The sequence below is a fragment of the Tenrec ecaudatus genome, chromosome 14 (genome assembly GCF_050624435.1).
Source record: "Tenrec ecaudatus isolate mTenEca1 chromosome 14, mTenEca1.hap1, whole genome shotgun sequence".
Lineage (NCBI taxonomy): Eukaryota > Metazoa > Chordata > Mammalia > Afrosoricida > Tenrecidae > Tenrec > Tenrec ecaudatus.
In genome coordinates, this window is record NC_134543.1 from 35,353,505 (window position 1) to 35,380,521 (window position 27,017).

Here is a 27,017-nt window from a genome sequence, read left to right on the forward strand (position 1 = left end):
ATTTTAAACCAGGCAATATTCCTTTCTTTTGTTCAGACAACTGCCATTTGATCCACGTACAGGTTCTCCATGAGCCAATGCAGTGTTTTGGTATTCCCATTCTTCTCAGTGCTATCCCTGTTTGTTATGAACCACACAGTCAAACGCCTTTGCATAGTCAGTAAAACACAAGTAGACCTAATTCTAGTAGTCTGTGCTTTAAACCAAGATCTATGCGATGTCGGCAGTGATTTCCCTTGTTACACATCCTCTTCTGATTCAGGCCTGGATTTGTGGTAGTTCCCTGTCACTGTAATACTGCAATCATTGTTGAATGATCTTAGCAATATTTACTTGCCTGTGATATCAAAGATAATGCTCTATAATTTGAGCATTCCATTGGGTCACCTTTCTTTGGAATGAGTTCAAGTGGGATCTCTTCCTATCATTTGGCTAAGTAGCTGTCTTCCACATGTCTTGGCACAGACAGGCGAGTGCTCCCAGTGCTTCATCAACTTGTTGAAATGTTTCCGTTGGTATTCACTCTTTTCTGGAGCTTTGTTTTTAATAATGCCTTCAGTGCAGCTGGTACTTTTTCCAGTACCATCAGTTCTTGCTCATATGCTACCTCTTGAAATGGTTGAATGTCAACTCAGTCTTTTCGGTACAGAGTATCTGTATATGTCTTCCATTTCTTTTGATGTTTCCTCCATCATTAAATATTTTGCCCAAAGACTCTTTGAATATTGCATCTCAAGGCTTGAATCTTTTCTTCAGTTCTCAGCTTAAGATGTGCTGAATGTGTTTTTCTGTTTCAGTTTTCTAGCTCTAGGTCTTTTCATATTTCATTATAATACTTTGTCTTCATGAACTGTCCTTTGAAATTTTCTCGTCAGCTCTTTTATTTGCTCCTAATAGAATAGCTAAGATCAAGAGTATATGACAGTTAACAGACCTGGTCAAAATGGTCTTCTAGAGAGTACATCAAAAAGTTGTTCAATCTAGGATCGCTGAAGACAAATGGGTGCATAAGCAAATGTGGTGAAGAAAGCTGATGGTGCCCGGCTATCAAAAGAGATAGTGTCTGGGGTCTTAAAGGCTTGAAGGTGAACAAGCGGCCATCTAGCTCAGAAGCAAATAAGCCCACATGGAAGAAGCACACCGGCCAGTGCGATCACGAGGTGCCCAAGGGACCAGGTATAAGGCATCATGCAAAAAAAAAAGATATAAGTGTGTGTATGTATGTGTATATATGTGTATATGTATATATGTATATATATCATATTAAATGAAGGGGGAAGTGCAGAGTGGAGACCCAAGGCCCAAGTGTCGGCCAATGGAGATCCCCTCATAGAGGGGTTTAGGAGAGGAGATGGGTTAATTAGGGTGTGAGGTAGTATCGATGAAGAACACAGCTTTCCCCAGATCCTGGATGCTTCCTCCCCCCAACTACCATGATCCGAATTCTACCTTGCAGGGCTGGATAGGACAGAGGCTGTACACTGGTACATTTGAGGGCTGGAGGTACAGGGAATCCAGGGTGGATGATACCTTCAGGACCAAGGGTGTGAGGGACGATGCTGGGAGAGTGGAGGGTGAGTGGGTTGGAAAGGGGGAACTGATTACAAGGATCCACATGTGACCTCTTCCCTGGGAGAGGGACAGCAGAGAAGGGGGGAAGGGAGACTCCGGATAGGGCAAGATATGACAAAATAACGATGTATAAATTACCAAGGGCACATGAGGGAGGGGGGAATGGGGAGGGAGGGGAAAAAAAAAGAGGACCTGATGCAAGGGGCTTAAGTGGAGAGCAAATGCCTTGAGAATGATTGGGGCAGGGAATGTATGGATGTGCTTTATACAATTGATGTATGTATATGTATGGATTGTGGTAAGAGTTGTATGAGTCCCTAATAAAATGTAAAAGAAGAAAAGAGAAAAAAATGATTAGGGCAAAGACTGTACAGATGTGCTTTATATAATTGATGTATGTATATGTATGAACTGTGAAAAGAATTGTATGAGCCCCAATAAATTGTTAAAAAAAAAAAGTTGTTCAATCACATTTTTCCCCTTCCTTTATCAAAGGATCAGAGGGCAATAACAGCTATGTTTGAACTAAATGTACAGTGGCCATCTTCCTGCTGTCCCTGAGTCAGGCTACAAAGCCAGCTGGTTTTTCTGTCGTCGTCAATACAATTAATTAGACAGGCATGCCATTTACTGGAGAATAATAAATCAATTACTATGGAAGGAGCCTTGGAGAGAGCTGTGTAAATTGATCTGTAATCAGTGAGTAGTAACTGATTAATATGTTTCCTGCTTCATCAACAGATGTTGGGGAATATCAAATGCTATGTAAACACACATTAACAAAGATAGAGATCAAGAGAGAGTTCTCCTTGTCAGCAAAGGACCTGTTAAAAGACACAGATTCATAGGAGTTGTTGTATTCCGGGTTATTCTTAGAGTGTATCAGGTAGATAGACTGCCCCTCCTACCTTCCAGAGCTTTCTCCTTTTTATTAGTTTGAGTTGTTTTGCTTTGTCGAAGGCATGGATGGTGTCTGTATGTGTGTGATCATTCCTTATTTCTAAACCCATTGGAAGTCTCAGACTATAACTGGGAGTGAGTTATCTGTATTCCAAGTATATTCTTCTTTTGGTTTGGTTAGCCATAAAAGTTTAAGTAAAGGTGTTCAGGAGGGAGAAATCGTGGCTTTGCTTAAGGATGCAACTTCTGTTTAAGCAGCTTTGCTGTGTCAGGTTTAGGTCTTCCTTTGAGCTTTCAGCTCACTAAAACTGAGGTGGCTCTATAACAGTGCTCTGTACTATTTTAAGGCAAGGGCTTCTTTGACTGCTCAGCTAACAAAAAGCTTTGCTCATTGAAAAAAGGTCTTAGAGGGCATGTGATACTCAGGAAAAGGTATTCCGAGATGGGATGTGGATGAGAGGAGAGCAAGGGAGTGCTAGGTGAGTGGTCGTGTTGCTGTGGAGGGTAGGTGACTTGACAGAATATTTGGGGAAATGAGACAATAGCAGACAGTGCTAGTACGCTCCTCGTTTAGGAGTGTGTTGCTGTTGGTATTGGTAATTGAGATCGTGGTTCTTAAAATTGATTTAGAGGAGCAGTTGCTGATCTCTCCCCATGCTTGAACAAGTTAAGATCTCCAAACTGGTAGTGGCATCGGTTTCAGTTCACTAGCCTGCATCAGAGTTCATGAACAGGATAGCCTCCTGGATTGTGGCATGAATGCATGATGAGAGGTGGGTCAGAGTGTGGCCACCTAGCTGGGAAGGCTTTTGGAAAAGTAGATCCATATTCCATGCCAACTCATTCCAACTTTACATTGATTTCACCCATCTTACCCACAAAGCCAAATTAAAATTAAGTAGTAAGTATGTATCCCACTGTCTAAGGAGCCCTGGTGGTGTAGTGGTTACGAATTGGGCTGTGATTCCTTAAGGTTGGCAGTTTGAAACCACCAGCAGCTCCTTGGAAAAAAGACGGGGTCTTCTATGGTTAATAGTCTCGGGAACCCACAGAGACAGTTCTACCCTGTCTGTAGGGTTGCTGTGAGTTAGCATTGACTTGATGGGTTTGGTTTTGGTCCACTCCCTGATCTGAAGTAGCCTGTGTCCATCCGTAACCCCCCTTGACCCACAACAGTTGGGAAAGGAGGCCTCTCTGACCCAGATAACAGGATATTGAAAATATTCTTCCTTATTTTTTTAGAGCCCTTTCCTGTTCTTCTCAGTTAGAATACAAAGTGAAATACTCATAGAAAGAAAGGTTTTACTTTGTGGTTGACCGCTCATTCAGAATGTGAGCTCAAAGAAAAGAACTAGAGAAGACAGTTCTTCGTGCTTCTATCTCTACTTAGTCACACACTTCATATCACCTTATTTGGTTTTCACTCTTCTAAAAGACAGTGGTTCAAAACTTACCAAGAGCTCCATGGGAGAAAAGTCTTGGCAATCTGTTCCTGTGAAGATTACAGACTCAGCAGCTCTATGGGGCAGCTCTCTCCTCTGACACAGGTTCACTGTGTGTGTTAGAATAGACTGAAACAGCGCCTAACAGCATCTTCCGCTGAGCCCCTCGAGAGTCCAGACCAGTTGCCTTTTCCTCTGTGTCAGTATCAGTCTCAAAACAGACAGTCAGAAGGTGCCTAGATAAGCTTTTTGAAATTAGATATAAAGATTAAGAGGAAAGAGAAATATTATCTCAGTTTCACTACGTATGTTAAGTTCCATTTTCTGGTTAATTAAAATAATAATTGTGTTCCATAAATTTGAATATAATTATTATGCACATGCCATTTCTTTGGGTAGTGATTAGTATTGGCACTATTTGGTCTTTGTTTTCTGGCTCATTTTTCTTTACTTCTCACGTGTGGAATGGCTAATCAAGACTTGCAGTGCCCGGGGAGGGTGGGGACACGAGCAGGCGAGTAGATTTGTATGAACTTGGTTGGGTAAAGGGAAAGGCAGCACACAGAGGGAGGTCAGGCGAAGGAAGACAGTGCGCACACAGAGGAAAAGGGAGCAACGGAAGATACTATTCACATACATGGTCCTGCCTATTAGAAGTCACACAGAATAATTTATGAATGCATGTTAGGTAGCCATGTATGTGGAACAGGTGTGGGATGGTGTATGGGAGTACACCCCTGAGCATATATAGTTTTGGCAGAAGCTATGTCTACACTTGGATTTGTTTTGACTGTAAATATACCCAGGTAGATAGTAGAATATACAGGGTACAGATGTCTTAGCTGTTCTCAACCCCTTAAGGAATTGGGCCACTGGGCTTGAAGGCGTAGGGCCATTGTCTTGGAAGACATCTAGGTCAGGAAGCATACATTGTCCACAGGCTTTGTTCTGTGTTCTGAATCCTACTTTGGTGAGTACTGACTAGGATCTTAAGAATTTGCAAGCTCCCATCCAAGAAATACCTATTGGCCTCCTCCAGTCTGCAAGAGAAAAGAGTTAAGAAAATAAAAAACTCAAGGAACCAGTTAGTCCCCTGGCCTAATAGACCACACTAACCAAGCCACCACGAACCTGAGACTAGAAGAACTTAATGGTGCCTGGCTTCCACTACTGATCCTTTTGATCAGGATCACAATAGAAGGTCCAGGACTGAGAGAAAAAATTGTAGACCCAAATTTAAAAAGACCAGGCTTCCTGGCCTGATGGAGACTATGGCCCTTAAACACCCTTCAAGCTGGGAACTGAAGCCACTCCCAGAAATCACCTTTCAGGCAAACAACAGGCAGGCCTCTAAAGTGAACAGTAATATCCCTAAGGGGAAGCCCATGCCCAACAACAAATTCAGAAGGAAGCAGGAAGGTGGGTGAGTGAGTGGAAACAGAGAACCCAGGGAGGGAGTGGGAAAGAGTGTTAGCTGTGTCCGGAGCTGCACAGAGGGGCTCTAGCTAGTGTCACAAAGCAAAAGTTTATGAACTCTTGGATGGCAAACTAATTTGCTCTGTGAAGCTTCATCCTAACCACAACAAAATGTTTTTTTTACAGTTTTATTGGCATATAATCCACAGATCATACAATTCAGTAGCTCAATCATATCAAGAAAAGTGTACAGTCATTACCACAGTCAATTAGAGCATTTTTCCCACATGGTTAAATCTCTTTTGAAATGAGTGTGTGATGGATCATAATCGGTTCTAGTGCTCCCTTTCTCCTCCTGCATTAAAATCTTTTTTAAGAAAAGAATTAATGGGGAGACTTTTCCCGAGACAAACCAACCTGCTCTTCCTTTCCTCTGCTTCTGAGTCGGGTCTGCAGAGCAACAGCAGCTTCATCTTTTCTGTCGGCAGTGAGTCAGGCGTGGGTTTTGTGAGGCCAGCAGACCTGAAAGCCACCATTCGATGCAGGACTGTGGGTACTAAGCCTTGCTTACCTGTCTACTGTGCTGGTGATGTTAGCTGCTGTCAGATCCCCTTTCAACAGCCCCACACACAACGGAACAACATGCTACCCAGTCCTGAACCTTCCTCAGAATCAGTTGCAAATTGGACCCCTGGCAGATTTGCAGAAGTGGCCTGCTATGCTTTTCTTTCTAGTCTTCCTTAGATTAGAAGCACCACTGAAACCTGCTCAGCATAGTAGCAATATGCAAGTCTCCACAGACAGACAAGTGGTAGCTGCACATGAGGTGCACTGGCCACCGTTCAAACTCAAGTGTCTGACATTGAAGGCAAGAACTCTACAATTGAACTGTCTATAAAGGGAGCTAGTTTTCACAGAGTGACTGTGAGAATCGTAAGTGAAATACAGTCATCAGTATGCTGTGCTTCAACCTTAGGCAGGCTATTACACAGTGATAAGTGTATGTTAAAACTCACTGTCATTTTGATTTTCCCACCCCACCTTAACATACAAATGTGCAAATAAGTGTCTGTGAATGGAATATTTAATAGCCATGTATCTGTTGTGGTATACATCATGTTTTCAGAACCAAAAATTAGGACATGTCTGACAAGGACAAGTGACTTTAAGGCAGAGACAGAATGAGTGCTCTAAATAAGGTCAGTCCTCAGGGGGCTGGCTCTTTGTTTCAGAAAATCAGCGCCAGCAAATGTGTGCCCTTTACCCCGCCATATCTCTCTGTGGCAGCGTTATTTTTCAGGGACAGAATGATGAAGCCCAGAGAGAAATTAAGATGGCTTGAGCTAGGTCACACAAAAATACTACATTCCAAGAATTACCAGCTCCCAGCTTCATCCTTCATCCTGTTTAAAAAAATATATAAATAAAGTAGAAAATTTACTCAAAAGGCAAGAAAGTTTACCCATGGTATCAGATGTTGTCCAGGTGACATTGAGAGCTGGGAAGATGGGACTAATCTGGATTCTTGAGCAAGGGTCAGCAGACTTGTAATGGAAAGGGCAAGATGGTGAGGGCTTTCAGCTTGCGTCGACTGCACTGTCTCTGCCATTGTATTTGAGGGTGGCCCTGTGTTCCGGGAAAGCTATTCATGGACACTGAAATGTAAGTTTTCTGTCATTTTCTCATGTAATGGAGTATTATTATTAGTGTGATTTTTTTTTTTTACCCCCAACCCTGCAAAAATGTAAAATCCAATTCTTAGGGTCATAGTTTGCAGACCCCTGCACTAGAGATTTGTAGTTGGAGGTAGAGGGTAGGCATGGAGATGATTGTGTCCCCTCATGACATACCCTCATTTTCCTCTAGAGCAGTGGTTCTCAACCTTCCTCATGCCGCGACCCTTTAATACAGTTCCTCATGTGTTGCTGACCCCCCAACCATAACATTATTTTTGATGCTACATCATGACTGTCATTTTGCTACTGTTAGGAATCGGGCAACCCCTGTGAAAGGGTCGTTCGACCCTCAAAGGAGTCGCGACCCCCAGGTTGAGAACTGCTGCTCTAGAGGAGCCCTGGTGGCATAGTGGTTATGCATTGGTTTGCTATCCTCAAGGTCATCAGTTTGAAATCACTGCTGCTCCGAGGAAGACAGATAGTGCTTTCTACTCTTGTAAAGAATGTCTTCGAAATTCAAAGGGGCAGTTCTACCCAGTTCTATAGGGTCCCTGTGAGTTGGCATCGACTTGATGGCAGTAAATTTAGTCTTTTTGGTTCTTGCTCTACACAAAAAACAACAATCTTATGATATCTTCCTGGTCTACTTGGGCACTAGGCAGTGGCAGGGTCTCAGCGGGAGCCTCCTACCTCAGGCTGGAAGCAGGCAAGTTCTTCCAACAGCATTGGGAGAAAGGAATCTTTCTGCTCCTCTCACCTCCGCCCACTGAAAGCAATCTTTATTTCCACATGGCTTTTTTTAAAGAGGAAAAAAAAGAGTTCTTAATGTCTACTTAGGTTTTAAAATAGCTCAGAACTCTGCCTGTTCTTCCTGGAATCCTCTTCTCCCAGATATCTACATAACTTGCTCCCTCATTTCCTTTAGGGCTCTGTTCAGAATGTCATTTTATCAGAGAAACCTTCTGTGGCTGCCCTGTATGTCCTAACCTGCTGTTGAATTTCTCTCTGTAACACTTATCAACACAAGATATATGTATGTTTTAAAAACTTTATCTTCCTCTTCCCACCCACAATCCTTTTCTTTTGACCACCCAATAGAATCTAAGCTCTGTGAGGACAGGGTCGGACTCTCTTTGGATCCATTCAGTATGCCTGCCCTTTGGAACATTGCCCAGCACATAGTAGACATTCAATAACGATTTGTTTCATGAATGAATGAATGACTCATTTTATTTCAGTCTCCCACAGCTAGCAGTACCCCAGTCGACTTCTAATGCTGGAATGGGCCCAGCAGACAACCATGAAACGTTATAAGTGAATTTGAATTCCTCGGGGCAGTTTTGTGATGCTAGTGTGTAAACACTAAAACAATCTGACTAGAGAGGAGCAGTAGGTCTGGAAGCCATCCCCCACCATTCCCTGGTGATGGGGGAAGAGCAGCTCCAAGAAGAGGAGAGGGAGAGAGGGTCATGAGTTGCCCTTATCCCTTAGAGACGCCTGTACATTCTAAGAATTTGCACATATTTTTGGAGCTGTGCTATTAAATCCATGAGAGAGGCCCTTAACTCTGCAAGAGTTTTCTTCCTTGTAAGGCAATCGTCTGAGTCAGCATTCTGTCTGGAGCCCTTTTTATGTTTTCCTGGCTTTGCTCTGGTGAATAGCTGAACAAATAGGACAGCATTGATCCTTAACAAAGTAAAACCTCAATAAGCCCAGCTTTGGCTTATACTTATGAAATATTTATTTCATATGTGTTTAGTTTGGGTTAGAATGAGGGAAACAGGTAGCAGACATTCTATATGATATGAAGCTTTACCGTCTATATAGAGCAGGAGGAGCTGTAGTGGTGTGGTGGTTACTTACTGGGCTGCTAACTGCAAGGTCAGTGGTTCAAAACCACCAGCCGCTCTGCTGAAGGATGACTTTCTACTCTCATAAAGAGTTACAGTCTCAGAAACTCACAGGCCTGTACACAGTCTGAGACATCTCAGACCAGGTCCCCTGTCCTTTGGGGTTGCTATGAGTTGGCATCGACTCAACAGTGAGCTTGGCTGGTTTAATTTATGCAGAGCACCGTATGATGAGCTGTTGAGTGACACAGTACACTCTTGTCTATAGCAGCTACCTTCGAGCTGACGGATTCCTGATGATTGTGGGTTAGAGGAAAACTGCTCTTTCCATAGGGTTTTTTGTGGATGATGATTTTTGGAATTGGGTTGCTAGGCCTTGTTTTGAAGGCTCCTCTGGGTGGGCTTAAACATCCAAACGCTAGCTGAGCACATTAGTCATCTGTGCCATCCAGAGACTCTGTGTGTGTGTGTGTGTGTGTGTGTGTGTGTGTGTATTGGTGGGCAATTCTTTTGTGTCCTTCTATACCCTGGCCCCACCCCCGCCTTATGTCTTATTTTAGGTTCAATCAACTTTTGATCACAAATAGTTTTTCTGTCAATGCCATGAACAGCTGTGGGGGAGTGGCAAGATAAGAGAAAGAAGGGTGCTTTAGTGAACCAGAGACAGCTGTGGGCAATTGAGTTTGAGCCTGAGGGGAAACTGTGGAACACACATCTCAGAGATTGTCTATTTTCAGAAGAGGAAACTAGAGTATTCACATACCAGCTCCTTTCAGACATTGGTTGAGGGCTACTCCCCAGGAAGTCATTCTCCAGAGTAGCCTTGCAGGATTTGGAGAAAATCCTCAGGTAGTGATAGGGACCGATGCTGACAGGGGATCAGTCAGTGTTCAGAGTAGTTGGGCCTGAGGGATATGGACAGGGTACCAAGAAGTGAGACATGATTCCAGTTCCTGTTATCATTGGAGACCTCTTAAGCACTATTGCTTGTTCCACATCTTGCTCCGTGCTCAGCTCTATCTGGCTGACTCTCCTGTGAGTTACCTGGCACCTAGGGATTTCCACTTCAAAGCCTGGTAGTTGTGTACCTACTTGGCTAATATTTCTATATGATTTAAGCTCTTTTAAAGGGGGGCTCTGGTATTACCTTACACATCTTTATAACCACCAGGTGCCTGGAATATAAGACAAGTGCTAGGTTAATAGGGAAGGGGTGAACTTTCCCCCAACTGTTTTGCCAAGCAAGCCATGAGTGTCCTTCCTGAATTTCCACTTCTTTTTTCTTTACAGTTATTTTAAAAAATACAGTTATTTTAAAAAATTTATTGGGGGCTCATACAGTTCTTATAACAATCCATACATACATCCATTCTATCAAGCACATATGTACATTTGTTGCCATCATCATTCTCAAAACATTTGCCTTCTACTTGAGCCCTTAATATCGGCTCATTTTCCCCCTCCCTCCCTACTCCCTCCTCCCTCATTAACCCTTCATAATTTGTAAATTATTATTATTATGTCATGTTACACTGTCTGATGTCTCCCCCTCTTCTCTGCTGTCCATCCCCGAGGGAGGAGGCTATATGTAGATTCTTGTAATCAGTTCCCCCTTTCCACCCTACATTCCCTCCACCCTCCAGGTATCGCCACTCTCACCACTGGTCCTGGAGGGGGGGTCATCTGTCCTGGATTCCCTGTGTTTTCCATTTGCTATCTGTACCAATGTACATCCTCTGGTCTAGCCAGATTTAAAAGGTAGAATTGGGAGGAAGCATTTAAGAACTATAGGAAAGTTATATGTTTCATCATTGCTACCCTGTCTGCACCCTGACTGGCTCATCTTCTCCCCACAACCCTTCAGTAAGGGGGTGTTCAGTTGCCTACCAATGGGCTTTGAGTCTCCACTCTGCACCCACCCTCATTTACAATGATATGATTTTTTGTTCTTTGATGCTTGATACCTGATCCCTTCGACAGCTCGTGGTAACACAGGCTGGTGTGCTTTTTCCATGTGGGCTTTGTTGCTTCTGAGCTAGATGATTACTTGTTTATCTTCAAGCCTTTAAGACCCCAGATACTCTAACTTTCGATAGCCGGGCACCATCAGCTTTCTTCACCACATTTGCTTATGCACATATTTTTCTTCAGCAATTATGTTGGGAAGGTGTACATCATGGAATGCCAATTTAATAGAACAACATGTTCTTACATTGAGTAAGTACTTGAGTGGAGGCCCAATGTCCATCTGCTGCCTTAATACTAAACCTACAAATGTATGCACGTAGATCTATTTCCCCACCCTCTTATATAAATAATTTACATATGTACATGCCAGTATTTGTCACCTAGTTCTTTCCTCTATTTCATTTTACTTTTCTCTTGTGCCACTATCATGCTCAGCCTTCATTTGGGTTTTAGTAATTTCTCTCAGTGACATTGCCCTTGTTGAATCCCTACCAGGCCTCTCACACCCTCCTTGCCACAGATTTTGGATCACTGTTGCTCCCCTGTCTCTGGGTTGGTCAGCACCACCGCCTTATCCCCCCATCCCCTTCTCCCATGCCCCCCAGAACCAGGTCCCGTTGTTTTCTCCAGACTATTTATCCAGCCTATCTTATCTAGATAGATCTATAGAGATAATAATATGCACTAAAAATCAAGCCATAGCAAGATAGGCGATGGATGAGAACACAGCGATGACAAAAAAAAAGAAAAGAAAAGAAAACCAATGACCCGTAAAAGAATAAATTAATTAAAAGAAAAAATTTTTAAGAAGAAAGAAAGACCTGTAAATAGATCAAGGTTTTAACATGAGTTGCAAGTGAGAACAATTACTATTCTGGATCAAAATGTTTGCTCTTACTCGTTAAATTCGGGCAGAATATCCTATGACCATATATCTGTAAACCATCTCTAGCCATAAGATCCTCTGAAATACTAAGACATCATTTTTATAAGGGATTGAGAGCCCTGTAAATCATCTCCCTCCCTTGGATTACAGATGCTTCTCAAAGTTTTTTTTAGCTTACAGAAATGGAATCTGACAGTGGAGTCTGGTCCTTTTTATACCTGTACACACTGGCCCCATGCCAGTGAGCTCAGTAGTGATATCCTAAAAAGTCCATCATGGGCTCAACCCTTCTGCGCCTTCTCCTCTAATTCCTCTTAGTAGCCAACAAAGTCTTTTGATTTGCAGGTAGTTTTAAAGATATACTTCCTATGTGGTGCCTTCTGAATAGATAATCCATTGATCTTATTTATCAGATTTTCATCTTTATAGATATGTGTGTTTATAAGTATTTTTTTTTATCCAAACAGTACATCCTATCAGGCTCTGATGACTTCAACCTGTACATGTGGAAAATTCCTGCAGATCCAGAAGCAGGTGTGTATGCCCTATAACCCAGGTTCAGTGCCAGATTTAAAGGGTGTCTAAGGGCCATAGAGTTGAAATTGCCTTGATGTAGCAGTGAGTTTGTTTGTTTATTTTGTATGTTAGTTTGTGTGTGTGTGTGAGAGCGAGAGAGAGAGAGGAGAGAGAGAGAGAGAGAGAGAAGAAAGGCCATTGTTGTATGGGATCTCACTAATCTCTAGCTGATCTTTGTGATTTTGAATTTTGTTCCACATTTTCTTTCCATTCTGTCCAAGACCTCTGCGGTCCCGATCAGTGTCTGTATGTTAATTGACAAAAGACCTCTTTAATGTGTTAAAAAGCAAATATGTCAGTTTGAGGACTAAGGTGCGCTTGGTATTTTCAGTGGCCTCATATGCACGCAGGAGCTGGACAATGAATTCAAGACTAGAGAAGTGATATCATTCAATTATAGTACTGATAAAGAATATTGAATGTATAATGGACTCCAAAAGAACAAACAAATCAGTCTTGGAAGACGTACACCCAGAATGATACTTAGAAGTGAGAATGTGAGACTTTTTTCATGTACTTTGAATATGTTATGAAGAGCAACCACAACAAATCCCATTGTCATCCAATAGATTGTGATGCATTGTGGCCCTCGATAGGGTTTCCAAGGCTGTGATTCTCTATGGAAGCAGATAGCCTCATCTAGTTACCCTGTGGAATGGCTAGTGGGTTTGAACTGTTGATCTTATGGTTAACAGTCTAACATCACCAGTTACTTGAGAGCACCACCAGCAGCATCATGCTTTACACAGGGAGGTTCAGTAATAATGGGGATGCCCCTCAACACAATGGATTGACACAGTGGCTTCAACACTGGGCTCAAACATAGCAGTGCTTGTGAAGATGGCACAGAATTGGGTAGTATTTTGCTGTACGCAGGGTTGCTATGAGTCAGAACTGATGCGATAACAGCTAACAACAACAAAGATCACAAAGCACTTATTAAGACATATTTCTGCATTTGCCCGGGATGTATTCCATTAAAAACTTGCAGCTTCCCATAAATGTAGTTCGGTGTTATCAGAGCCTACAGACACAGCAGGCCCATTCCTCATTCTTTGTAATAATCATGCCCTCTTATGCTTCAGCTGGGTATTCCATTGGTTTGCTACCTGCTGGTAGAAAAATGTCTAATTTTTGCATCCAGACAGCTCAATACAGCCATCTGTTCCCAGTGAAACTTGGCATCAAGCTGGAAAACGGCCGCTAAGGAAAGTTATAGAGGAGTGTGACAAGGGCTTATACAAACTGTATCTAGTGCTCAGAGTTTAGGGGGGTTGTTGGTTCTACCTGTGGCTGAATTAACATTATTACCAAACATGTGCCTTTCCACTTTCTGTGCCTGTATCTTGTGGTTGGGGTTTGGTGGTCTGGTTACTAAATAAGTTACAAAAAACCTCTTTCTCCGTTTGGAATTGGGAAAGCTTGAGAGCAGCCATTTACCTTGGAATCAAAGTTAACACACCAGCTGGCGCAGCAGCAGTCTATCTGAACATAGTGATGATCAGTCCCGGCTGCAGCTTCTGCATTCAGACACTGCTTTCTAGGTTCCCCGCTCCCCGTAAGTGCTAGATTGATAGACTGCAGAAATCATTTTGAGGTTTAATTGTATCTTTTGCCTAATTTTAAGAAGGTTTTAACCAAGTATTAAAGTATTAAAACCAAGGTTTTAATCAGTCTGCTGGTTTTTAAATTATTATCATGATTGTAAATAGATATATAGAGCACAACACTTACCAGTTTAACATTTTTTAGTTACTGTTTTATTGATCAGTTACGTCAATCATGTTGTGCAACTTGTTTTAGGTGCCATTGAGTTGGCCCCAACCCATAGTGACCCCCCATACACAATAGAATGAAACCCTGTGCACAACAGAAAAAAATTCCACAGAAGGACAAACTGACAGATAAGTGGTGGTTGTGCGACTATCCCCCATAATTGTGCACAATTTCCCATCACTAAAAACAGAAACTCAAGTCAATGTAACTTTTGAAACAGCAGATAATCCCGAGATTGTTCTCTGGGATCTTTCACATTTGAATAAAGAGGGAAGGGTTAAAAAAGAATTAGTAATAGGGTTGCTGATTTTTGTTTTGTCATCTCTCTACTGATTTCTGTACTGACTTAGTCTAGTGTGTGGCAATTTGTGTTGTTTAGAAGACCTTTTGTAAGGCCAACTTCTTGGTAAGCAGTTGTGCCATCTCTCCCGTGGTATATGATTTAGGTTTGCAATATTAAAACTAGGAAATGCATACTCAGCTTTTCCATACATACTCTTTCATAAAGTTGATAGTCTTATAAAGGCAGCCATATTCTTTTTCCCCACCCTGCTCCACCCCCGAAATGTGAGAGGGGGTTGGAGGTGAGAGACCTCGAGGTAGAGATAAATTTCTGACCTTTTAAACCTGAGTATGGTTTGTTTAAAAACCCCAGGGTACCAAAAAATCTGAAGCTTCCTTTAATCAAAAGACCAAAACTTGATTCTTCTCTTATCTTAAAGGATACTCTTAAAATGAATTGTTTATTTTTATATATAATAGGTACCATATATACTTGTGTATAAGCCAAGTTTTTCAGCACAAAAAAACGTGCTGAAAAACTGGGGTTTGGCTTATACACGGGTCAGTGGTACCCCAGTGAGGTGTAACATCTCATGGGTGATTGCCGTTCCTCTGCTGTTCATTCAAAGCCCCGCTGACACTGCAGGGCTTTGAATGTTTGTTTACTCACATCTAACCAATCAGAGCCGTCCTATGACGTGGATGGCTCCAATTCGCAGAAGCACCCATAGTGATTCACTTACGCTGACAGCTGAACTGGTAAGGATGTGTCTGTGGCTGCGCTCCCTCTCTCCCCTCTGGTCTCTGTGTTAATTCATATACTGCATTTCCCACCCTAGGCTTCTACTCGAGTTAATCAGTTTTTCTGGTTTCCCAGGTAATAATTAGGTACCTCGGCTTATACTCGGGTTGGCTTATATTTGAGTATTTAAGGTAGTTCTAAAAAGTTAAAGTTTATTTCTTGTTTTGATCAATTGTTCTAATGATACTGAGTCGAACACACTGCCATCAAGTCGATAGCAACTCATGGCGACCCTATAGGACCACGTAGAACTGCCCCTGTGGGTTTTCAAGACTGGAACTCTTTACAGAGAGTAGAACAGCACCATCTTTCTCCTACAGAGTAGGTGGTGGTTTTGAGCTGCTGATCTTGTGAATTGCATCCCAAAGTGTAACCATTGTGCCACCACAGCTACTTCTTCTAATGATAATTGTATTAATAATTCAAGTCCAAGAGAAAAATACTGACATTCCCAGACTTGGCGGGTCACATTAATAAAGAAATGGCATATTTGTAGCTACCCAGAAGCCCTTATGCACTCAACTCCACTCTTTGCCCTTTTCCTTCCCCCACACTTTTCTAGAGGACTAACTTAAACCCAGGCTAGGATGTCTGCCTTTATAAGTTTCTGTGGCCTTAGGATCGTTCCAGCCATTGGAAAACTCTTCCTTAGATTAAGCCCTGCTCTGTTTCCTGCAGTCCCTAGAGTGGTGGCTTTCTAAGAACAGGCCTGTCCTCCTCCCTGTTAATAACTTTTTTAGTCATTTGAAGATGGCTCTCTTGCCTCCCTATAGGTATTCTGCAGAGGTTGTATCCCCAGTTTATATAGCAGTTCCTCAAAGAAACTTGGCCATACTAGTTTCTCTCTAAATTTGTGCCAACCTCTGTTAAAGGATTAACTAAACAATTCAGTAAATGTAGCCTGACTGGGCCAGAGGAAACCACGGGCTTAATTGTGCTACAGTGTGTTTCAGAAAGTACACCCGGGAGCCGGCAACTTTTCTGGAGATCAAACACACTTAGGATCTAATTTTATTCTTAGAGTTAGCTTTGACGCCTTTGTGTTTCTACGTGTACTGTGATTGGTCCTGGGTTCCCATCCTTTACTTGTGTGGTTTTGTGTATATAAGAGAGGACCTTATGATTCTCCCTCTGGTTGGAGTCCATAGCTGGCAGTTGAGAGGTTTGTTTTTTCTGGATCAACCTTCAGCATTACATCATCTGTCTATACAGTCTATACAGCAAGCCTCAAAGATGTACAGCCTTGGAAACACTATTTTGGGCCGCTATGAGTTTGATTTGACTGGCTGCCAGTGAGTTTTCTGGGGTTGGTTTATTTGAAGCTTTGATCTTCCAGTCACTATTTTGGCAGAACCCACCTTATTCTTTCCTTTGCTTCCTTCTATCTTTACTTTTTTCTTTCTGTGCTTTTCTCGTCACCTGTGTTTTCTCCCTCTGTCAGGCTGGGTTGACTAGAGAAACAAATCCAGTGACACCCATTTTTGTAGGAAAGAGCTTTGTATCAAGAAATAATTAAGTTTTAATTAAAAAAATAAATACCGTATATACTCAACTATAAGCCTAGTTTTTCAGCACATTTTTAATGCAGTTTTGTGGTAAAATTAGGTGCTTTGGCTGATATTTGGGTCGGCTTATACTCGAGTATCTATGATAAGTACTTGGTGTAAAATTAATACATAGTTCCAAGATTAACTGATAGTATTAAAGCTTACTTAAAGAAACACGTACCCTAGACATGTTCATCTTATTTTTTAAACTTTCCATTTTGGGTGTTTCTTTTACAGTTTTGTAAAAGAAATTAGCCTTTGCTACAGAAACGAGGCAGTTTCCTGAAAGCAGAATCCTCACTCTCCAACTGGAGAGGTGTTTTATCTGGTGGTTAAATGACGGTTATGGAAGGCCAGCAAGGGAGTGGGACTGGGAGGCTCACATAGCTGGAGACAGGATTTTGTTTAATCCAATCCCCAGCTATGCCTGGTGTCCCAACTGGCAAACCCACCCCCCGCCCCACAACGCTTGCTTCTACGTAAGTGAGGCAGGGCCAGAATGGGGCGGGGGTTCCTGGCACAACTCCTTCTCACACAGACCTGCAGTTCATCCTTCTTTCAGTTCGACCCTTCAGCCTGGATTTACGTGGGCCTGGCATCTCCCATTTTTGTGTAATCTCTCTTTTTACATGTTGACAATTCATATTTTTAGAAAATGATCAACTAGTCCAACAAAGCATTCACAGACTGGATGTAGCCTTTGGCTTCTAAGAATCCTGAAAGAAAAACCTGTTGGGAAAAATCCTAGTCTAGCCTACTTGCCTCTTTAACAAAGACAGTTATGGAAAGAGGAAGAATGTGCCCTCTCTCTTTGTGAGTGTCTGTTGAGTGCTAGAGACTCAGGCAGACTCATAAGGGGAAGCTGGCTTGGCGTTGGATGTCCAACACTTGATTGAGATCACAAACCACCAATATCTATTGAATACCTTGCTCTGTGCGCCACCAAATGCTGAGAGCACAAAGTGGAGAGCTGTCCTGAATGCCGTGGGGAAACTTCTGCTACCCAAACTTCAAAAAGATGAAAACGTATTTACTATTTAAACAGCTAACTTCAGAAGTGGCCTAATAATTCATATAGGTCTCCTTAGCTTGCTGAAAGGGGATTTCAAGATATACAATATGTCCACAGTAAAACGTGATACATGGCAAGACCAGGCCCGGTTTTTAAGTTGATGTCAGTAACTCATTTCTAAGACCTCTTTAAAAACTAGGAAAAGAATTGGAAATTTTGCTCTGGCAAAGAAAATGTCTGTTATTTATTTATTGTTGTTTTTAAATCCCCTTAATAAGAATGTTTTATATCTCTAAAGTAGGTGGGAAGACTACCTGCTTTTATGTGCTACTTCTGAGGATAAAATACATGTATCAAGGCACATAGAGAGCTAATGAGGTTGTGGAAGTGAACTTAAAATTATATCTGCATTCAAGCCTAAGCTGTTACTAACTAACTGATCACTAATTGATTATAGACATGTGATGTGTTACATCTCTTTCTCACTTGCCTACAATCTTGTTATCCAACACTTGACATTTATGATAGTAACACAAAATCTGCTATTTTTAATGTTAAGATGTATGTTTAGTAATAAGAAATGCCACAGTGAGAGATGAGAGTAACGCTGGCTTTGATGGTTAAGTTATGTTTCAACTTGGTTAGGCCATGATTCTCAATAGTTTGGCAGTTGTGTAATGATGTAGTTAGTCATCCTCCATTTTCTCATAATGCCGATTTCACATGACAGCCTCATCTGTCAATAGGGAGAAAGTGTGTTAATTGTCTGAGCCTCAGTTTCTTCTGTAAAAAAGTTCCAATGTACTTATTACTGGATGATTTAACAGTCTTGGAACATTCAGAAAATGATGTGCTTTTAAATGTAAGATGTTATTATTATGCAAGTATGAACAGTAGAGATACATAATTTGCCAAGCAGCTTTTTTCCCTAGTAACAAAGGTATGTCAGTAAAAGATGTGGCAAAGTGTGGAGGAGGTGGTGTCTCTTAAAAATATTCATATCTTAAAAAATTAAAAAATTCATATCTTCACCTTCTCTTTTCCCCAATTATTGTTAGAAAGGACTTTAGCATACTCACAGATAGCATTACTTTTGCTCAGATAAGCCTCTACAGGAAGGTCTTACATAAAGTAATAGATTTGGCCTGGGTTTAAATTTCTAGAACATGAATTTCCTTGGTTTAAGACAGCGCTTCTCAACCTGTGGGTCGCGACCCCTTTGTGGGGGTGAAACGACCCTTTTACAGGGGTCGCCCGATTCATAACAGTAGCAAAATGACAGTTATGGTGTAGCAACAAAAATAATTTTATGGTTGGGAGGTCACCACAACATGAGGAACTGTATTAAAGGGTCTCAGCGTTAGGAAGGTTGAGAACCACTGGTGTAAGGCTGTGGAAAAGGTCACTTTTGAAGAAACGTGGATTTCCTCCGAGCTCCCCAACCTGATTGCCGCAAGGGAGAGGTCAGACCTGCCACCACCCTTCATTCCTTTCTACCTGTTTTGACACCAGCCGTCCCTCCATAACACTACTTCTGTGTCTGTGTTCTGTAATTCACTGAAATGACTACATAGGACTCACAGATGATGCTTCTGATTGCAGGACTTCTCAAGTGAGTTCACCGGTTACAATTCAGGTGAGAAATGCTCAGGATACAGTTAGTTGTTCAGTCAGACCAGTCTCCTCTTCTATGCCCACAGACAAGGCCTCTCTGGCTCTCAACTTCTTGGCCTGGCCTCTGCTCTGCTCCTGCAATGTTACAAAGCTCTTTTAGCTCCACCATGAGCCTCCTCCTGAAGGCACTCAGCTCCAGCTCTGTGAGTCAGCAAACCCGGCTCCCTCAATTAAATGCCCAGCACCACACTTCACAGTCAGCCTCCTACCCCAAAGCACTCAGCTTTTCCTGCTCATGGCCTGGGAGGTCCACCATTTTGTCTCATGCGCTGGCTCCTGTCCCAGCTGTTGCTCCTCCTCTGCCGTTCCTATGATGTCAAAGCTGCCTCCTGGATCAAGGGTGTGCAGTGCTCAGGGATCTCAGTGTATACAGGACACACTCCACTCTTCACTCTTGGTGATAGTGAAATCCCTCCTCCTGCTTTTGAAGTGACTTATTTTATACCTTGCCAGATGCCAATCACATTGAACTTGTTAACAGTCATTCACAACTGAATCATAGAATCCAATCAGTATCTTCCCCCGTCTTATTTAAGACCCATTAGGAAAACAGGTTGTTTGGTGGGAGTAACCTAGGCTGTGGTTAAAAGCCATATTAAGCCGTTCACTGTATTGCAACCTTACCAAACTTAAGTTTCTTCATCTGTCAAATGTTGTTATTGGTAACAACCATAGTACCAACCTGCCTAAGGCTATTGTGATGGAAGATGTGATAGATGCACAGTGATGGTTATTTCTCATTAAACATTAATTTTCCTTTAAAAAACTACTTTGAGGCCAAGAAATGGTTATCCTCCTTTAGTGCCCTCTCAAATGGCTGGTGGTGTTGCCCTTGCCCAACGGCTGCTCTTGATGCATCAGCAGTTCAAAAGGGAGGAATTTGTATGACACATTTTCCCTTGAATGGAGGGAAAATACGCAGTTTCACTGCCAAGTCATTGTATCACCCCCACTGTCAGTAGGCGGATGTAGTAGGCTGCAAACAGCTGGAAACATGTTTTCATGGGCTTGCATATGTGTACACGCTTTGTCTCTCTTCCTTTGCTAGATTTACATTCATTCTCTATCTGCCTTTTCCTCCCATGCAATTAGAAGAACAGCTGTTTTTAATTGGCTACAAGTAGTTGGTTGCAAACACTTCCCAAGTACAGATGATGAAAGAAGAATTCAGCATCTTGACTTTTTTGTGTGCCATTAAGCCTCGCTGCCCATGAAATTCTTTTAGTTTTACTGACAGCCCTGGCTCTCCCTATATGTCTCTTCTCAACTCTTAAATGCTTCTGTGGTCCCCAGGAGGCGCCACTGTGCTCCTGGATTGCCAGTATACTGGGCTGTACTTCTCTTTGTGGTTTGAAACTGAGAGACCTTGGAACTGTTGAGTCAGTCTTGTGGAATTGCTAAAAGGTCATTTGTATACCTCTTTTATATGTGGTGTAGAGGGTTTTGCATTGGGCCGCTAACCACAAGGTCAGCAGTTCAAAACCAGTTACACCACAGGAGAAAGATGAGGTTTTCTACTCTTGTGACGACTTTAACTGTCTCAGAAACTCACAAGAGCAGTTCTGTCCTGCCTTATAGATTCTCTGTGAGTCAGAATTGACTCAGTGGCAGTGAGTTTAGATTAGCCAAAGAAAGGAATAGGCTCTTCCCCTTCAGACTCCTGAAGGGATAAACTTCACCAGGCTGACTCTTGGGGAAAGGAGCTGGTGGGCAAGGAGAGAGGGAAATAAGGACCTATCCACTTCTTGTGTTGTCTGGGAGCATTTGGCGATGGCATTTTAGAAAGGTCTTTCTTTTCCTAACATTTTATTCTGAATTAGGTGAGGGTTTACAGAGCAGATCATTGTTTTCATTCAACAATTCATATACATTGAGTTTCAACTCATCCATTGCAATCCCCTCACTGTACCAGCTTTTTCAGAGAAGTTGGTGGTGGAAGCCAGGCACTATCTAGTTCTTTTGGTCTTGGGGTTGTAGAGACTTGCTGTTTGCATGATCTTTTAGTGCATTGGACAGATTGTGTCTGCATGACTTTAATTCGTCATCACTCTTCTTGTCTCTGCGCTGGGAGAGACTGCAAGTTTGTAAGACGTTATTTACTGCTCACCAAGTTAGGAATTAGAATGTTGCCTTTGTTTTTCAAATTAACTTTACTATCCTGAGGGCTGTGGTCCTGAATGCCCCCAAGCCCAGTGACTTATTCCTTCAAGTTGTTTGGTTGGTGTAAGAAGCTTTCATAATTTGCCCCTTCTATGCTCTACCACATTCATGGATATATTTGCACAAAATTAAATGCACATATACAGGTATCCTCTGCCAAGTCTATGTATCATAGTAGTTGATCCCCACTCTGCCTTTCCTCCCGTTGTAGCCTGCGTTATCATAAATGCAGTGGAGTTCCATGTTTGACCTTCGCTGGCTTCCTTGTTGTCAGGAGGCTGGGGTCAGACATGCCTCTTTCCATCTTTCTTTATTCTGACACCAGTCATTCCTCACACACAACTCACAGACAATACTCACAGTTAAGGGTTTTTTTGGGGGAAGTTAATAGGTTACAAGTCAGGATCAGCAAGCAGGAATGAGACAGTCGTTGGCCCAAAGCAACGTCTCTCCTCAGCCAATCTTGGTCCTGAGTGTCTCAGGCCCATGGTTCCTTGGTGTTTGCTTCCTTGGGTCAAGAAGCCAGCCCACCTGTCTACAGTTTCACAGCCTCAGGCCAGATGAGAAGGTGCCCCATACATAGTCCAAGCGCTGCCTCTGTGCCACAGGTCCATCCGGTCTCGGCAGCCTCTGCCACTTCACACAGAGATCGTGGTTCTCTTCCAAGGTCCTCAGGTTTCTCTCTGCTGCTGCTGTTTCAAAGACAGCTCATCCTTAAAGTCTGTGTGTGGGGGGGGGGGGGGGGGCGGTGTAGGGCAAACTGACTGGTCCTCTCTCTGTTAGTGTTACATACACCCTATTTGCATAGTCCTGCTCAATCAATTGGTGTGAGTAACTAAGACTAGATAGAAGAGCCATATCAAGACATTTCACTCCCGTTTAGAAAGGGATTCTGAGAAAAGTGTTTTCTCTTGAGTCCTGGGATCCAGTCGTCCCTTAAAGAAGCAAATGAGTCCAAGAATGATATATGGGAACTTTGCCCTCTACTTGTGATGGAAATGTACTCCAGTCTGTTTGAACAGATGGCCCAGAGCCATGACTGTTGGTTTGTACTCATAATTGTGTTTTTAAAGGAATAAGACAAGTAGAAGTGGGTATATGGGTATGTGTGCGCACACATGCACAAACAAGCACAGTTCCGTGTGCGTGTCTATTTGAGAAAGTGTCTAGTGATCCGAACTCCTCTCACTTTGAAACTCTCTGAATGATAACTCCCTGATCTCAATCGTAATGCCTTGTTTCTATGGGCAGATGAGTGATCTAAACAAGGACAGCACACAGATGAGCGTTTTGCCGAGTCCGTACTCCTTTAGTGATGGGGACCCCTTATTAGTGATGAGTTCTTGATTCAGCCAGACAACCATAGGGCACAGCCTTAGCTAGGACTCTTGACTGCTTCACAGAGAGATTATGTGGGCTGTGTTGTTATTGGAAAAACACATTCCTTGCCTAACTCCTTCCAGCTTGGTCCTACTTTGGGCTGGCATCCTAGCTGGGTGACGATGGCTATGCAATCCCAGGTCCTTACTGATACTGGCATCTGGACTTTAAACATTTTGGATGAAAAGTGGAAACTGCCTGTTTTACACGGATCTCCAGGACTAATCATTTATTCTCGAGAAGCCATTGTATCAAACTGTTCAGTAGCCGCTGTATTCACTCTTTGGAAACCTGGGCACCAGAAAAGAAACCAGAGAGAGTCTCTCTATAACCCTGCCATTACCATGATTCTGTGGGTAGGGCCTTGGTTACCTTAAACAATGGCAGCAGTCATTCTTCCTGTACCTGTTTTTACCATCAGTCTCTCAGCTTTGTTGATTTCCTTCTCTTCTTCAGCTTTCCTAGCTACTGATTTGGGTGGGAGGAAGGAGAAAGGGACTAGATTGAATTTGCTGCCAAGAAGAGAAACCAGATGAGGTCACAGTGCATGCACGAGCCAGAGAAACAGTTTTTCCATGGTCTGAATTTTCAGGCAGTGATACCCTTCAATTACTCTTTCGATCTGAGAGCTACTGGAATGGTATTTCCAGTAACCATGATGGAAACACTGATGTGGCCGATGAATTTTACTTCTATGACAGCTGATTTTTAAGGCATGAGACCCTCTCTCTATCTGTCCTCCTTCAGTGGTATTTTTAAATGGCCCTCTCCTCAAACACATCAGTTTGAGGAATGTTTGCTCGATAATGAGGCACTGTGCCCCTGATTCTGAGTCTGCAAGAGTCAAAAAGGCAGAGCCAGTCTCATGGCCTGTGCAGTGTTAGTGATGGGATGGGATGTAACTCCCTGTGTTCGTACCTCAGAGTGTGCCCAAGATAGTACTGCCACACTCAAACCCCATCCTGTTTGATAGCTGCCAGAAAGATTTCAAAATTGTGCGCTGGCCTCCATCCATATTTAGCCACCCCCTCCTTCCCCCTCAACCCCCTAAAGGCAGCTCATATGTAGAAAGGGGATTAAGCATTGTAAGATTGGCACCTGACTTGACAAGGGGGAGAAGGATAGCCAGCCACCAGCCCAAGGCTGATCCTCTGAGGCAGAGGTGAGACATGCCTCTACCCACCAAGCTTCTTTACCCTATTCTGATACTAACCATCCTTCCCACGGCACACTAGGTTTGATGATCCATTGCAGTGCTACACAGAATTCACAGATAATAGAGTACTCATAAATATGGGGCTTATTAGGGAAGGTATAACAAGTTTCGAGGTAGGATCACAAATGGCCAGGATACAGTAAACCGTGCCTCTCAGCCACTCAAGCCTTTGGCCTCAGCCCTGCTCAGGTAAATGTTAACCAAGTTCTTTTAGTGCTGATAAATGCCCAAAGGGCACCCAGGCTGCAATCTAGCCTCTTGTCAGAAGGCACTCAGCTCAGCCTATGGGCCAGGAAATCCACCTCTCCTTCATATAAGATCTCAGGATCCAGTGGATGCGCTCTGTTCTTGGTTCTGCTTCCTTTGTGGTCATGAATTCCCCGATCCCTACTTTTGAGGTGGTTCACTTATAGCTGGTGGGATAACAAGGCTCACCTATCCCCACATTAGAGTTCCATGCACCTTATCTGCGTGTTCCTATCATCTGGTGGCAGTTAAAGACTAGCTAGGAAGAGCCATACTAAGCTGTGCCACAGGCATTGAAGTCAAACTTGTTTAAATCCCAATTCTGCCACAGCCTATCTATGAATTCACAGAAAATCATTTACATTCTGAGCCATTTAAATTCCTTTTCCTGGAGGGGAGAGGCATGAACTAGATTGGTACTAGGTTTAACCCAAAATGTCCTTGCTAGTCATGTTAACTGGGTTCGGGTGTGGGGGGGGCGGGAAGAGGAGTAGAATGTTGGAAAAGCAAAAGTCACAGACCTGTGCATGGCAACCCTGTCCAGAGGAGAAACACAGGCAAAGGCACTCTCCCCGAGTGGATGGGGGCAATGCCTGTATTGAGACAACTGTTTTAGATTTCTCAAATCTATATGCTTCGACTAAGCCTTGGTCACCTGCTTCCCCTGCCCCCTTCCTGAGGAACCCAATGTTCTTAGCTTGCCCGACACTTCTGACTGGCAGCCTTTGATACCTCTTTATTTAACCTTTCTTGGTCTTTTTCTCCCCTATCAAAGTAAACCATTCTTCAGTCCTTGTCACTCTTATCCGTTATGACTTGATGATATGTGTGTCACTTTCAATCTATTATCTGCCTTAGATCATTCAAATAATATATCAAATATGGGGGAACTTTTGAGCAAAGTACGTTTTGTCACCCACCAAGGTATATAGCAAACTGCCTGTTACAGTCAAATGCATGACATTACAGTCTGAAAGTTCTTGCTGTCATAAACAAGATTGTCTGTGACAATAAGAGAAAGCGGCCAAAGAGGACCTGTGTTAAGAGGGAAAGCAGAAAACACCTTCTCCAGAACCAGCAGATTATTTCCAGGGAAGATATATTATTCTAGACAGTTTACCTGCAGTGTTTGCAATGATGAGAAACCCTGGAAGGAGTATTGGAAGAAGGTGGATTGAGAGTCAAATGATGGCATACGGAATAGAGACTGCCTGATAACACCTATGTTCTTGGTAGGGACTGAGAAGACACTCGTTGATTAAACTATGTGTAGTGGTATTACTTTAAGGACTAAGATGCACCTGACCCAAGCTGTGATACTTTCAGTTGCCTGATGTGCATGTGAAAATTGGGCATTAAATAAGGAAGACCAAAGAAGAATTGATGCATTTGAATCCTGGTGCTAGAGAAGAACACTGAAAGTACCATGGACCAAGATAGGCTGGATGAACAATCTGGAGGAGAAAACAACGGGACCGACAGTTCCAGGGGGGACATGGGAGAGAGGGAGGTGGGGAGAAAGGAAGTGGGACTAACCCAGGGACAAGGGAACCACAAGTGATCCAAATCGGTTGTGAGGAGGGTGTAGGAGGCCTGGTAGGGCGTAATGAAGGGTAATGTAACCAAGAGGAATTACTGAAACCCAAATGAAGACTGAGCATGATAGTGGACAAGAGAAAAGTCAAAGGAAAGAGCTAGGAGGCAAAGGGCATTTATAGAGGTCTAAATAAAGGCATGTACATATGTAAATATACTTACTGTATATACTCGTGTATAAGCCAAGTTTTTCAGCACAAAAAATGCTGAAAAACTGGGGTTCGCATACCTGTCTAGCAGCTGATGTGGGCAAAGCCGGCGCCGAATGGGAGTTCAAAGGCCTCGTTGACTGCTTGGATAAAATCACCAAGTCTGATGCGATTAGGGGCCTGTACCAGGGCTTCACCGTGTCTGTGCAGGGAATTATCATCTACCGGGCTGCCTACTCCGGCATCTATGACACCGCAAAGGGAATGCTTCCGGATCCCAAGAACACCCACATCTTCGTCAGCTGGATGACTGCACAGTCCGTCACAGCCGTGGCTGGGTTGACTTCCTACCCGTTGGACACCGTTCGTCGCCGAATGAGGATGCAGTCGGGACGCAAAGGAACTGATATCATGTACACCGGCACGCTGGACTGCTGGAGGAAGATCGCTCGGGATGAAGGGAGCAAAGCGTTCTTCAAGGGCGCCTGGTCCAATGTGCTCAGAGGCGTGGGTGGTGCCTTTGTGCTGGTCTTGTACGATGAAATCAAGAAGTACACATAAGTTATTTCCTAGTGGGTTTCCCCCATGAATGGGCATGTTGTATTATATAACATATCTCAAGCATTCTTGGCAGACGGTTGGCAGTCTAGATCAATGGCAACTACCTACTGGTTGAAAATGGGAAGCAATAATATTCATCTGACCAGTTTTCTCTTAAAGCCATTTCCATGATGATCATGATGATGATGGGACTCAATTCTATTTTTAATTTCAGTCACTCCTAATAAATAAACAAATTTGAAGAAATAAAAAGTATCTGAAACACAAAAAAAACCAAAACAAAACTGGGGTTCGGCTTATACACAGGTCAGTGGTACTCCAGTGAGGTGT

The 27,017-nt window shown here is 42.9% G+C and overlaps 1 protein-coding gene across 3 annotated transcripts in view; it reads left to right on the top strand.

Annotated features, from left to right (window-relative positions):
• The window catches only part of DCAF5 (DDB1 and CUL4 associated factor 5), a 110,109-nt gene that overhangs the window by 69,723 nt on the left and 13,369 nt on the right, over window positions 1-27,017 (top strand). For all 3 annotated transcript variants that reach the window (XM_075532317.1, XM_075532316.1, XM_075532315.1), the window contains exon 7: window positions 12,178-12,244. In XM_075532317.1, coding sequence (XP_075388432.1) covers window positions 12,178-12,244 — 67 coding nt within the window. The remainder of the gene's footprint in view (window positions 1-12,177; window positions 12,245-27,017) is intronic.